This window comes from Nicotiana sylvestris, chromosome 1, assembly GCF_000393655.2.
Source record: "Nicotiana sylvestris chromosome 1, ASM39365v2, whole genome shotgun sequence".
NCBI classification, from domain to species: Eukaryota; Viridiplantae; Streptophyta; class Magnoliopsida; order Solanales; family Solanaceae; genus Nicotiana; species Nicotiana sylvestris.
Window position 1 is genome coordinate 142032452 of NC_091057.1, and position 14498 is coordinate 142046949.

The window sequence follows — 14498 nt, forward strand, 5'->3', positions numbered from 1 at the left end:
TACTAGAGTACTTTTCCGAATTTTGAACAGTATTTTCGTTCACTTTTATCTTTACATGAAAAATGGTTAAATTTCGATTACTTTTAAAATCGTGACTATTTTTGAATGAACACTTGTAAATCTGACTATTTTTGAATTTCTCCCAATTTCGAACCATGCGTCAATGGATCTCGAGGATTTATCGGTTATCACACAAATAACATGTCGTTCAAAAGATACATAATACAATTTTATCAATCCCCAACATCCCTGAATTGGACAAATTTCTTATAGAAAATTAAATAATGCAAGAAAGGACGGGAAGAATTGTCAATTTCACTCCATGTTTATTTTAGAAACTCCAAAGAAAAGTATACACTTTAACATTTTCCTTCATAGCCTATCTAACCGTTAACCATACATAAAAGTCACACTGCTTTCATCTCACTAGTAGTAGTGCAGATCATACACTGGCTATCTTTAGCACCTAGAGAATGAAGCATCATCTGATGCCTTTACTGAATTTGCTTTTCAAAACTTCCTGTAATTGCTAGGATTCTCAACCTTTCCTACACAACCTACCCAGCCCTTAACCATACACATAAATCACCGTTGTATTATCTCACTTGTAGTTCGGCGGATCATACGCAGATTATCTTCTGCACCAAGAGAAGGAACCATCATCTGGTGCTTTTACTGAATTTGCTTTTCAAAACTTCCTGTAATTGCTGGAATATAAAAGAAAATGCCCCTGCAAAAACAAATAAAATATCAAGGATTGGTAAGAGAGTATGTTGAGGTAAGGCTAACAAATATGTTTTCTTTTCAGAATTTTCTCTCTGTAGTTTCTATCGAAGTCCTACAGAGCTGGGCTTTTAGAAGAAGGAAGAGAAGACATAGGACATGCCATGTGGCCAATAATGTGGGTCCAGTGGAAGTAGAGAAATAGGAGAGCTTGTGAGGGTGTAGAAAATGACGTGTATATGTAAGTAATAGCATGATTTTTTGTGAGCTTTTGGTGCACCCATGTGGTTCTTGTTTGTATAGAAAATTGGTTATCATTTGTAGAGAACATGTTTTGTATACTGCTCGTATATATGAGTTTCTCAAAAATATAATTATTTACCTAATTACCTTATCAAAATAATCTGTCAAAGAGGGATGAGACACTACCGGCTTTGACCAAATAGTTTAGGAGGCAAGGAAAAGGGGAAAATGAAATATTACTGGATTGATTGGATATGACCAAATGATTTTGGACAAACCTGATACAGGGATCTCTTTCTGGAGCAATGATCCCCTCACCAGAAGTGTCCCTGGTATCTGCTGGAAGACCTATAGATACAACGACGCATTAGCTAACAAACCATAACATGCTAAATAGTGAGATTAACAAGCCCCAAGAATAACCAAGCATTGGTTCCAACGACATATGTACATAATATGCTAAATAGTAAGGGGAATTACAGAAACACGCAGACGCATGTCATTCAGTTGGCCAGAGCAATAATTTGCAGATATTGGTATATCCTGTTCGTTTCCATTCTGTGACCGGGTCTTCATGATAGACTTGCATTGCTTGCCTGACAAAGTTACCTATAAGAAAACATTGAGATTCAGGAAAAACATGTAACAGGTGCAGTAATTATCAGAGGAGAAGAACAAATGGAGCTTACATCAACATTAAACGAGGCAGAGTCTAATTTAGAGGATGCACCAATACTACAGAAATAGGATTCCACTGATTGCAATACATCAATGGCACTCTGATGGCGCTGCAGACCCTAAACAAACATTGAAAATCGGTAAGAAATCTTGGATCTACTAGCGATGGAAGTAATTAACAGAACTAGTCCAACCAATTCGTGCAGAAACTAGTTAGTCTGCCTAGAGAAGCACATGAACTCATACATAAGGTTGAAGTTCAAAACCGAGGTGAATACATAATTTGTCAACAATCAGTTCATGCAAAAGGATAACAATGACAATACAAGTGCCAATTGACTTTTTTCCTGGGTTCAGGTGGGGTGGGAAGGCAGGGGCAGAGCACAGAGCACAGAGCTTGTTTGTCCCACCAAAAAATTTCCTTGCGGTTAAGGGGATTGAGGGAGAAAATAATGATATCCCAAGGTAAGTCAAGCAGCTAAATGGTTAGAAGAACAAACCGATGCTTCCTACCCCAATCCAAATTCAAAAGTATTACGTGCAAACATATGGTAGATATGATCCATTTTATACAAGATAATCATTAGACTGCAAAACAAAAAGATCTCAACTGATGGCAATAGTGATCAGATAATTTTGTTAAGTAAGATCACAGTAAACGGAGATATATTCATGATCTTATGTTCTATTCCGCATGCTAAACCACTGTCACACAGCATAAATAATGGATTTATGAAAGTTGATCTTTTTCGTAACAAAATCTTCCATTGTGACTAACAATGAACAATCGAAGCAACCCTATTCAGCCACACCCGGTGCACCGAACTGATTGAGAATTATGATGGGGTCGAAATGAATTTTGTTCTTTCTATGACAGAATTATATTAGATAGATTCTACTTTCAAGTGAATTCTTCCCAGCCATCAAAAACTACCTTTACACATCCCTAAAGAAGAACCAATTCCACATTTACCAGTCAAAACCGTCAAAATACCAACTCAACTCCCACACCCTGTTATGCATCCCTAAAGAAGAACCAGTTCCACACCATAGTGAAAACTGTCAAAATACTAACTCAACCCCCATAAGTCTATGTAAGTGGACAAATTTTGAATTGAAGTTGAAAAAGTTTGTGGAAGTTGAAATTGTGTTTGGACAATGAACTACACTCAAAAAAGAAGATGATGGAAGTAGTTGACGAATTGTGAGTTTCTTTTTATAAGATTTGATAAGCTTCACTTGAAATACATTTTAAACCACTATTTCAACTTAAAATAATATTTCAGTTTAAGCTCCAATTCTAAACCCAAAAATTCATGGTCAAACTTGAATTTGCAAAAAATTGTACACCACCTCTAACAAAAGACGCAAAGCTTACACATAAAAAGTGAGAGACAGTATCAGGTGAAAAGGAAATTACTCGTTCTAACTTTTACTGACAAGCTTATGATATTTGAGCTCTTTTTTATCAGAATTATCGATTTCCCACGATTGAATAAATGACAGAATAAAAGTCTAGTAATAACAGACCTCAAGCATGAACGACATGTTATTCTTCTCAGCCATGTGGGATGGTACCATCTTCTTGGAAAGAGGGAGAAATGACCAGGCAAGACCCCATCGGCATGTCTGGCCTTGCACAAAGTCAGTTGTCTTCACTATTGTTGCTCCAACCTCCCAAAGCTTTGATATAAGTACCTTTAGGTTAGTTTTTCTTCCAACCATTGAGGTGTACCACCTGGCAAAGATGGGGTCAGGAAATATAAGGACTCTTCAATTGAGCATTCATGATAAAGTTCTCTAACACATAATGCAATAAACCAGATTCAAAGACTGATAGCATACCGAAAGGATTCCCTTAACTGAACACTATCCTCAATAATACGAGTAATAAAAGCATTCTCTCCACCAGGACAAACCATCTCCTGCATAGTCCCGCCACAAGAAGTCTTTGGATTTAATCCAGCTTCCTCCATCGTCTCAAAAAATGGAGGGTTGCACATACAAAAATCGAATTTTTCCCCATCCTTGACTACGCCGACAAGTATAGGAGGTCCATTGTAAATTTTTCCTACACCTGGGTGCACTGGGAGATGAGAAGGAGGTGAAGGTCCAATGAGAGCAGCATCTGCATTGTCGAAGTCTACGTCTTTACATTGGCCATATTTTCCTGGTTCATCATTCAGCTTTTCCTTGGAAGATGATGGGTTTTCCATGTTAACTCTTCTGATTTCAATCAATTCAGAAAGATGAGGATTACTTTTAAGATTTTTCTCTGCCCACTCTAAAGCTACGTCGGTAACATCTGTTATAAAGCAAATGGATGACACATATGAAGAAATCAGTGTTTTGTAAATATGTAGTGCAATTTTATTAGCCAAACACCAACAATGACGCAAGGGAGAAAATTACAAATTAGAGGGGGCTACCAGAGCCAACAAACTTCCAACCCATAAGAGATGCACCGAGAAGAGGGTAAATGCAATTAGCTCCCGTTCCTATATCAAAACCCCTAATACAGTTTCTGTCATCTTGAACTTTAGGAACGATGTCCGATGACAGAAGATCTTCAATCCAATGAATATAGTTAGATCTGTTGGGGACTGTAGGGCAAAGTTGTCCATCAGGAATCCACCTACATAGAAAACATGTTCAGGCATACGTCCTCTGTTTATAAAATCGTAAACCTTTTCTCAACAAAAATAATACGTTCTGGCATACCTGATTGAAAGAATAATACCCACCCTATGCTTGCCTCTAAACTACAGACAAGAGTTTCTCCTTTTATTTAAAGTAGGTTCTATCGAGGCTTAGATTGTATCAAAGTTCATATGCAGCTTGGTGAGCATCGCGCTATCAGTAATTAAGTTACACATTCAGTTTCTTCAAGCTTAAAGTTAAAACTCATTCAGGAAACATTAACTATATATTTCATTTATGGTTTTACATCTACTATCGATTTTTAGCAATCAAAACTGACACCAAATAAACCAAAGCGTTCCGGTTAAACAGTTCTTTTTTTCTTTTCGTAACGGACAAATCTGTTGTTTACCTACAAGATTTGAACTCTTAGCGTGCACCTACCACACATTCTGCATTGTAGAACTACTTTTACCATTGAATCAAAGCTCACAGAGCAAGTAAGAGGACAACAGTCATCAAAACTCTGAAGGAAAAAACCAACTTAACTAAGAAATGGTCAGGTTGTCAACTCTGAAGGAAAAACCCAAAACTTAACTTTGTACATTACTCATTTTGTTTTAAAATTTTTTATTTAATAATATGAAGATTTGAGTAGTTTTAATTCAAAGTTCTAAAATATTTTAATGTTAAAAAGTAAGCAATCTTCTTTATTTCTTTTTATATAACTTCTTCTTTTGTTTAACAAATATCAATATTGTCTAAACACAAATAAAATCATAAAATCCACTTTTTAAATCATAAAGTCTTTAGTAGCCGGTGCTGAATGGTATAACAAAAATCTCAACTTATGTGCTTTGTACTCCAAAAAAAAAAATTAAATAAATAAAACTCAGTTACCCTTTTACATAAATAAGAGAGTGGAACCTGAAAAATAAAATTTAGAAAAAAAAGGGTAAAGGGGAGTTACCAATTGAGGCCATGATCATGGTGGAGCAGAACTCTGGTGAGTTCACGTGTAGCATTGAAGTCAGTCCAATCAATTTTTGGTCGACGACCATCACCTGAATAGAAAACGTAAGGTGCAAAGGTAGAGTATTTAGAGGCCAAGACGGAGAAATCTGGTGGGTTATCAAAGTACTTGTTACGGGGATGGGTAGTGGCTCTCTCCCCTCTCTTCCTCTTCTTGTGCCCCATTGCTCCAAACCCCCTCCCTTCTCTGTCACAGTTTTTTTTCTTTTCAAATAATTAATGAAACCAGAGTGCGATTTTATTGTAAAAATAGTACAGCTACCCAGTTTTCTCACTATAACGATAAACAATAACAACAACAATTTAAGTAATAATCTACAAGTAGGGTACTTTAATAACTTTACCCTTACCCATGAGGGTAAAAAGGCTATTTTCGGGAGATTCTCAACTCAAAAGCAAAAGATGTGTAACAATAACAGAAAACATACAAATAGGAGGATCAGCACGTAAGTAACAACAAATAAGTGGACAATAATTATGGCAATAATAAAAATTAAAAAAACTATAAAATAAAAGTAAAACAATAATAATAATAATAATAATAATAGAAAGTGTGATGGAACAATAATCGCTAGCAGTCCTATATAAAACACTATCAAACTAGCCAGAACAACGAAGAAAAACGCTCAACTGTCCCCTAACTTACAACTCTAATGCTCGACCTCCACACCTCCCTATCCAGGGTCATGTCCTCAAAAATCTGAAGTTGCATCATGTCTTGCCTTATTACCTCGCCCCAATATTTCTTAGGCCGCCCCCTACCTCTCTTTGTAGCTGTCAAAACCAACCGTTCACACCTCCTAACCGGGGCATCTAGGCTTCTCCTCTGCACATGCCCGAACCATCTAAGTCTCGCTTCTCGCATCTTGTCCTCCATGGGAGTCACGCCCACCTTCTCCCGAATATCTTTATTCTTAATCTTATCCAGCCTAATGTGCCCGCACATCCATCTTAACATCCTCATTTCGCCTACTTTCTTCTTCTGGATATGAGAATTCTTGACTAGCCAACACTCAGCCCCATACATCATGGCTGGTCTAATCACCGCTCTACAGAACTTACCTTTAAGTTTCAGTGGCAACTTCTTGTCACATATGACTCTAGATGTTAACCTCTATTTCATCCATCCCACCCCAATACGGTGCGTGACATCCTCGTCGATCTCCCCATCTCCTTGGATAATAGACCCTAGGTACTTACAAATCTCTCTCTTAGGGACGACTTGCGAGTCAAACCTCACCTCCACGTCCGCTTCCCCCGACACATCGCTGAACTTGCACTCCAAATATTCCGTTTTGGTCCTACTCAACTTGAAACCTTTAGACTCCAGGACCTGCCTCCTACCTCCAGTCTTTCATTAACACCGTCTCTCGTCTCATCAATCAGAACTATATCATCAGCGAACAACATACACCATCGTATCTCCGCTTGAATATGGTGTGTTAATGCATCCATTACTAGGGAAAATAAGAACGGGCTGAGCGCAGATCCTTGGTGTAACCCCATAACTACTGGAAAGGGCTCTGAATCACCTCACATTGTCACAACCCCAGTTCTCCCTCCGTGAATTGTCGTGACGGCACCTAGTCTCTAAGACTAGGTAAGCCTAACAAATGCGGAACATAAACGAAACTTGCGGAAGAAATAATCAAAAACCAAAATAACTGAAGGGAAACAATAGTTATAATGCCGCTCGGCATATACAACACAACATTCTCAAAACCAAGTACACTATCCCAAAATCCGGAAACTCACGGAAACACAAGCCTTTGGAATATCTAACAATCTAACTCCAGAATATCTAACAAGAAAGAAAATACAGAAGTGCAATGTTTAACAGCTAGAATAGAAAGGGACTCCTTAGTCTGCGGACGCGGCAGATGTACCTCGAAGTCTCTAGAGCAGTCGCCTCCCTCAAGGATGGTAGGCCTAAGTAGCGGTACTTGGATCTGCACATGAAAAACATGCGTAGAAGGGGCATGAGTACACTACAGCGGTACTTAGTAAGTGCCAAACCTAATCGTGGTTGGGTAGTGACGAGGAAGGTCAGGGCCCTACTGAGGTTAAATAAAATATAAAGATCAGCAATATAGAACAGAACAGTATAAATAAGTACAACAGTAAAATAACATAGGATGTATAAGACAGCAACAACTATACAGAAACAAGGTAAACACGGAAAGAAAATACAGCTCAGCACCAATAACAACAATCGGGGATCTCCCAGGATACCGTCATGTAGTCCCATATGTACATATCCAATGGATCTCCGGGATCCCGTCCCATAGTCCAACTCATAGTGCGTGGGGATCTACCAGAATCATGTTCCGTAGTTCCAAATGTAAATACTCAGTACTGGGAGAATCTACTAGGTGCATTCCCGTAGTTCCATATAACTGTGCAGGGGGATCTACCGGAATCCCATATCTGTAGTCCCAAAATAAACAGACAAGGGGGAGCTACCGGAATCCCACATCCGTAATCCCAAAAATAAATACACAGCAACAATAGAAAAATATACAAAAATGGCAAAACTTCATATTAAAGCAACAAGTGATTCTAGCATAGCATGCTGCATAGAATTCAGGTAAGGCAGGTTGAGCAAATAAAGCAATTAAGTCACTTAGACATGCGTTCCTAAGCTAACAACATGCTTAATAGTGCAAGTAATAGAAATATGAAAGGAAACATACTAGAAATTACTTAAAGAAAATCGAATTTCCTATAATCAGCACAAGTACACACTCGTCACCTCACGTATAAAGCATTTCAATTACCAAATATACCAATCCTAAAGGGAAGGTCCCCCACACAAGGTTAGACAAGTCACTTACCTCAAACCGGCTCAATAATCAATCTGAAACCACGCCCTTGCCATTAGTACTCGACTCCAAATTGCCCAAATCTATTCAATTCAGTTACATAATATAAATACACACTTCAAGTAACTGATTCTACAATCAAATTCTAAACTAATACGAAAATTATGTAAAATGACCAAAACATCCCTCAGGCCCACGTCTCGAAATCGAGTAAAATTTATATTTCCAGAACCCTCGTACTCTCATGAGTTCAGTCATATCAAAAATACCAAAATCATACCTCAATTTGTCCCTCAAATAATCACTCAAAGGTAGCCAATTAGACAAGCCCTAACCCCCAAATTACCACTGATTTTCTTAATTTTTCATGCTTAAATTGATAAAAATCATTCCAACAACGAGTTTAGGGACCAAAGGCCTTACCCCAATGAACTCCTCTGAAAATCCCTCTTGAAAAATGCTCCCCAAGCTTCCTCCCGTTTTGAAAAGATGAAAAATGGCTAAATTTCGTGAAGGCAAGAATTTATATGTTCTGCCCAGCGATATTCATATTTGCGGCCCTGGGACCGCTTCTGCGAGGACTTCGTCGCATCTGCGACTTCCACTTAAAGGCCAAATTTTCGCATCTGTGGTTTCCCTTCCGCAGGTGCGGTACCACTTCTGCGATGAATTACCCGCATCTGCGGAACCTACTGATCCTTCCCAAATCCGCATCTGCGTTTGCTCCGCCGCTTTTGCGGCTTCGCACCTGCGGGACCCAAACCGCAGGTGCAGTTATGACAGAAGACCAGCTGCTGCAGCAAACTTCAAATCAAATCCTTCCGTCAACCATCCAAATTCATCCCGAGGCCTCCGGGACCTCAACCAAGGGCACCAACAAGTCACAACCCACTATCCAAACTTGTACCAATCCTTAAAACACCTAAAACAACATCAAAACCTCGAATTAACCATGGATTTAAGCTTAAGAACTCCAAAATTCTCAAAATACGCTTTCGATCAAAAAGTCTATCAAACCTCGTCCGAATGACCTGAAATTTTGCACACACGTTACATTCAACACTACGGAGCTACTCCAACTTCTGGAATTCCATTCCGACCCTCGTATCAAAATCTCACTATCGGACCAGAAACTTTAAAAATTCAACTTTCGACATTTCAAGCTTAAATTAGCTACGAACGTCCAAAACACAATCCGAACACGCCCTAAGCCCAGAATCACCCAAAGGAGCTAACGGAACCATCAGATTTCCATTCCAAGATCGTCTTTACACTGTTCCGAGTATGGTCAACTTTCCAACACTTAAGCTCTTATTTAGGGACTAAGTGTGCCAAAACTCCCCGAAACTCAAAACCGACCATCCCGACAAATCAAAATAGCAGGAATAAACTTGGGGAAAATAGTTAATAGAGGATCGGGGTATTAATTCTTAAGACAATCGGCCGGGTCGTCACACCCATAGTCCTAACCCGAGTCTTAGCTCCATCATATAAATCCTTTATCGCCCCAATATAAACTACCGGCATACCCCTCACCTCCAAGCATCTCCAAAGAATGTCCCTAGGGACCTTGTCATACGTTTTCTCTAGATCAATGAACACCATATGCAGATCCCTCTTCCTATCTCTATACTATTTCACCAACTTCCTGATAAGATGTATAGCTTTTGTAGTAGAACGACCAGGCATGAACCCGAACTGATTTTCTGATATAGACACTGCCCTTCTTACCCTCCCTTCCACCATCCTCTCCCAAACTTTCGTGGTATGACTTAGTAACTTTAAACCCGTATAGTTGTTACAATTCTGGATACCCCTAGCCATTTTTTGGACTAGTCATTCAAAAATAGCCACCGTTTGCAAAGTCATCGAAAAATAGTCAATATTTTGCTGCAATTTCAGCATGATATACTAGAGATTGATGCACCTGTGTATGAACTTCCAACATATTATGCTGGAACTCCAACACGCGAAAAGTTCCAGTATAATATACTGGAGCGTGCTCCTATCTCCAGTATATTATGTTGGACCAGTATATTATACTAGAACTCCAGTATATTATACTGGAGTTGTAGGCTTGTAGCATAATATACTGGAACTCCAATATAATATACTGGAGTATTTTTTTGGATTTTGAACAGTGTTTTCCTTCAGATTTATCTTTACATAAAAAGTGGCTAAATTTCGATTACTTTTTAAATTGTGGCTATTTTTGAATGATCACTTATAAATCTGGCTATTTTTAAATTTCTCCCACTTTTATGGGCCAGATATAGAGTGAGCCTGGTGACTACATTTTTGAAGCCCACCATAGAAGAATTGGGCCTTTTAAACTTTTAGATTAGCGAAATTTGCACAAAAACGATCATTTGAGGCCACTGTTTAAGTTTAGTCCCAATTTAAGTAAGTTTTGCAGAAATAGCGATGGGGTCATAATTGTGGTGCAGTGTTACAACTTTCAATTGAACAAGTTCGGACGGATGACAAAACTTATGCGGGGCGAATATGACGTTAATATTATGAGAAAAGATTTAAATATATGACTCGTTATATTTTCGGTCCAAATATATCCTTACGTAATACTATTAATTCAAATATACCCTTCTTCCGTTAAATTTGTCCAAAATGGAGATCCAATCCTACGTGGCACTAACATTTGATGAGGTGGCATGTCATGGCATGCCAACTCAGCGCCCCTAACCCATTTTACCCCTCCCCTATATTTGTTTTTCCACCACTAAAATTTTCTTCGAGGGGAAGGAAAGTTTAGTGATGGAAAAAAAATAGAAGGGAGAGGTAAAATGGGTTAGGGGCGCTGAGATGGCAAGCCACGCGACATCCACCTCATCAAATGTTAGTGCCACGTAGGATTGGATGTCCACCTTGGACAAATTTAATGGAAGAGGGGTATATTTGAACCAATACTATTACGTAGGGGTACATTTAGACCGAAAGTATAACGAAAGATATATTTGAATCTTTTCTCATAGTACAAGGGTATATTTGGCCCTTCTCCGTACTACAAATTGTTCATAAGTTCTGACGGATTAACAAAATTTGCACGTATTATTCAATTGTTTACGAGTTCTCACAAATTGATAAGATTTAGTGCTATATTCATTCTTCCAAACATAATATAAGAAATATAGCCAAATTAAATTTTTTATACTACTAGTATAAGAACACATGCGATGCGTAGATAATTTGACAAAATATTAATCTTATAAAATTATAATTTAATAAATATTAGTTGTATTTTATTATTTAATATATTGTGCAAAAATATAACACAATCTATACAAAATTTAAAGACAAACATCATATAATAATCAAATAAATTATTTGTTCCTTTTTATTTTTATTATTGAATTAGCAAGTGCTTCGTACTATTGATAATTTTTTTGAGTGTTATTTATTTAAATTCTATTTTTAATTAATTCAAAATATAAATATTATAAAATTATCTCTACGCCCCTCTTTTTGTACATTCCTTTCTACTGTATTATTTATTGGATTAGTTTTCAAATTTTGTAGTTTATTAAAAATTTAAATAATGTAATATTTTTTTTACTAAATTATAATTTTGAATTCGTCAAAAGTATAAAGAGATAGGCATTATACACACACACACCCCAAGAGATAAATGATTCTACTCTCAATTTGAGAATAATAACATTAGAAACCAGAATAAATGAATTAGAAAAAAGAATACAAAAAATGAAAAAGAGAAAACAGAAATTAGAAGAGAATAGAGAAAATATAACACAATTAGATAAAGAATTCATGAGTATAGAAAATTATGACACACTGATATGTAATGAGGATAAGAAAAATTAAGTACAATAATTTTTTTTAGCAAGAATCAAAATAGAGGATTACAAAATAGAAACGTTAGCTTTAGTAGATTCCGGATGTACAAGATGTATAATAAATAAAAAGATAGTTCTATCAAATTTAATCAAAATCTTAGATAAGCCAGTTGCAGCTATGCAGATGGACGGAACCCACAATATATACAGACATTATGTAGATAGATCGCATATTAGCTTTATAAATACATGCTTAGATTTTTATAAACCTAGCTACAAGGTAGATAAAATTTGGGTAAGAGACTTAAATATAAATGTAGATTGTGTATTAGAATTAAGTTTTATATTACATAACAATAGTAGTTGTTTACTCAGCAGAGATGGAGTAATATTTTTTAAAAATATTACACATACACAAGTACAAACAGTAGAAACTACAACTAGGATAAGGACACGATTGAACACAAACCAGAAAAACCTGCAAGAAAATCAGAAAAAATATTGTGAAGAATGTAAAGATAAAAAATACATGTTGTAAGATTAAAGAAGAATTTATTTATTTTACAAGCTTGAGGTAGGAACTATTAAGGCATACATAATGAAATATTTTACAAAGGTATAATACAAGGTTTGGAGAATGATTCGTGATGGAGGGAAAGTGAATATTCGATGTTTGGATGTTTTTTCTTCAGAGTGTTTTTCTTCGTGTACTTCTTTTTCTCTTCTTCTTTCTTTTCCTTTTTATAGCCAAGTCTTTGAAGCGGATTTAAAAACGGACTTCAAACATTTTCAGAAACCTTTCTTTTCTAGCCTTGTAGGGTACTTCATTGAGCTCCATCTTCACATGGCTTGAGCAGAGATTCCCTTGTTGTTTGCCATCTTGTAACTATTTTTTCACACAATTTAAAATCAAGTTTTCTTGTAGCACTACTTTATGTCAATTCTTCTATTCAAGTTGTCTTGTAACACTTCTTTATGTTATTTCTTCTATTCAAGTTGTCTTGTAGCACTTCTTTATGTCACTTCTTCTTTTTTCACTTGTCTCCTACATTATTGTGTTTGATTTTTCTTGTCTTTGTCGTTCTCAATTGCTTCTGACTGAGGCCTTGCTCATTTTTACATGTCTAAGTTATGTAGAGCTATTGAATCAAAACTCATTCTTGAATCATCTTCGTATGAGTCTTGAACATCTTGATAATTTAGGTGGCGTGGTATCAGAGCTAAAAATAAAACAAGTTATTAAAAACAAGAGTGCAAATAATTAATATGTACCATAATTTATATATATAGTATCTTTATATTTTTGTATTTTTCATTTGAATTGAGAGTTTCTTTATTTTTTTTGTTTTCATTTTTATTTTAAAATAATTTTAAAACTCCAACTTGAAACTACTCCCCAATTTGAATGGATATTTTTTTTTATTATATATTTTCAATTTTTTATTATAGATAATTTTATTTTTTCTTATTCTTGTTTTTTTTTAATTTAAAATATTTGTAAAACTCCAACTTGAAACTACTTCCCAATTTGAATGGGTAGTTTTATTTTCTTTTTTATAATTATAGCTAGTTATAAGATATCTTTATTGATTAATTCAAATAGAGTAATCAATTATGTCAAAATTTAAATTCAAAAGTTTTTTTGTTAGAAAGGGAGAAACTAAAACTACTCCTCAACTTGAATAGGTAGTTTTTTTAAGTTTTTATTTTTTAATATTTTAGTTTTTTACTGTAGCTAATTAATTTTTTCTTATTTTCTTATTTTTTTTTATTTTAAAATAATTTTAAAACTCTAACTTGAAACTACTCCCCAATTTGAATGCCACTTGAGAAATATTTTTTCTTAACAATGCCACTTGACTTTTTGTATTTTTCATTTGAATTGAATGCTTTTCTTATTTCTTTTTTTTTCTTATTTTAAAATAATTTTTAAACTCCAACGTGAAACTACTCCCGAATTTGAATGGCTATTCTTTTATTTATATATTTCTGTTTTTTTATTATAGCTAATTTTATTTTTTTCATTTGTTTTTTATTTTAAAATATTTTGACAACTCTAACTTCAAACTACTCCCCAATTTGAATGAGTAATTTTTTTTCTTTTTTATTAAGCTATTTATAAGATGTCGATATTTATTAATTCAAATATTATGAATTCAAAATTAAAAATTTAAAAGATTTTTTAGTTAGAACGGTAATTTATTTTGTCTTAAAACTCCAACTTGAAACTACTCTCAAATTTGAATTGACAATTTTTTACTTTTTAAAATTTCGTTTTTTATTTGAAATAATTTTAGAACACCAATTGTGTTGGATCTTTGTCCTAAAAATCTATACTCGGCGTCTTATGGTAATACCACTTAACATCATATAATTATTTACTTCTATTTCTCTCTCTCTCTCTCTCTCTCTATATATATATATATATATATATATATATATATTAGAAAGAAATTATTCCCCAATTTAAATTGGTAATTGTTTATTTCTTTATTTCCATTTTTTATTTTAAAATTATTTTAAAACTCCAAATTGAAACCATACCCCAATT

General features: G+C 35.3%; 1 protein-coding gene across 1 annotated transcript; it reads right to left on the reverse strand.

The window, feature by feature from the left end:
- Positions 1-304: 304 nt before the first annotated feature.
- LOC104229034 (uncharacterized) lies at positions 305-5546 on the reverse strand. Its single transcript, XM_009781607.2, has 8 exons — positions 5255-5546; positions 4074-4279; positions 3490-3949; positions 3175-3382; positions 1656-1763; positions 1447-1575; positions 1245-1314; positions 305-730 (listed from the first exon to the last, which is right to left on the reverse strand). Exons 1-8 carry the CDS (start codon positions 5479-5481, stop codon positions 660-662), a joined length of 1479 nt encoding a protein of 492 aa, XP_009779909.1. The 5' UTR covers positions 5482-5546; the 3' UTR covers positions 305-659.
- Between the last annotated feature and the right edge of the window lie 8952 nt (positions 5547-14498).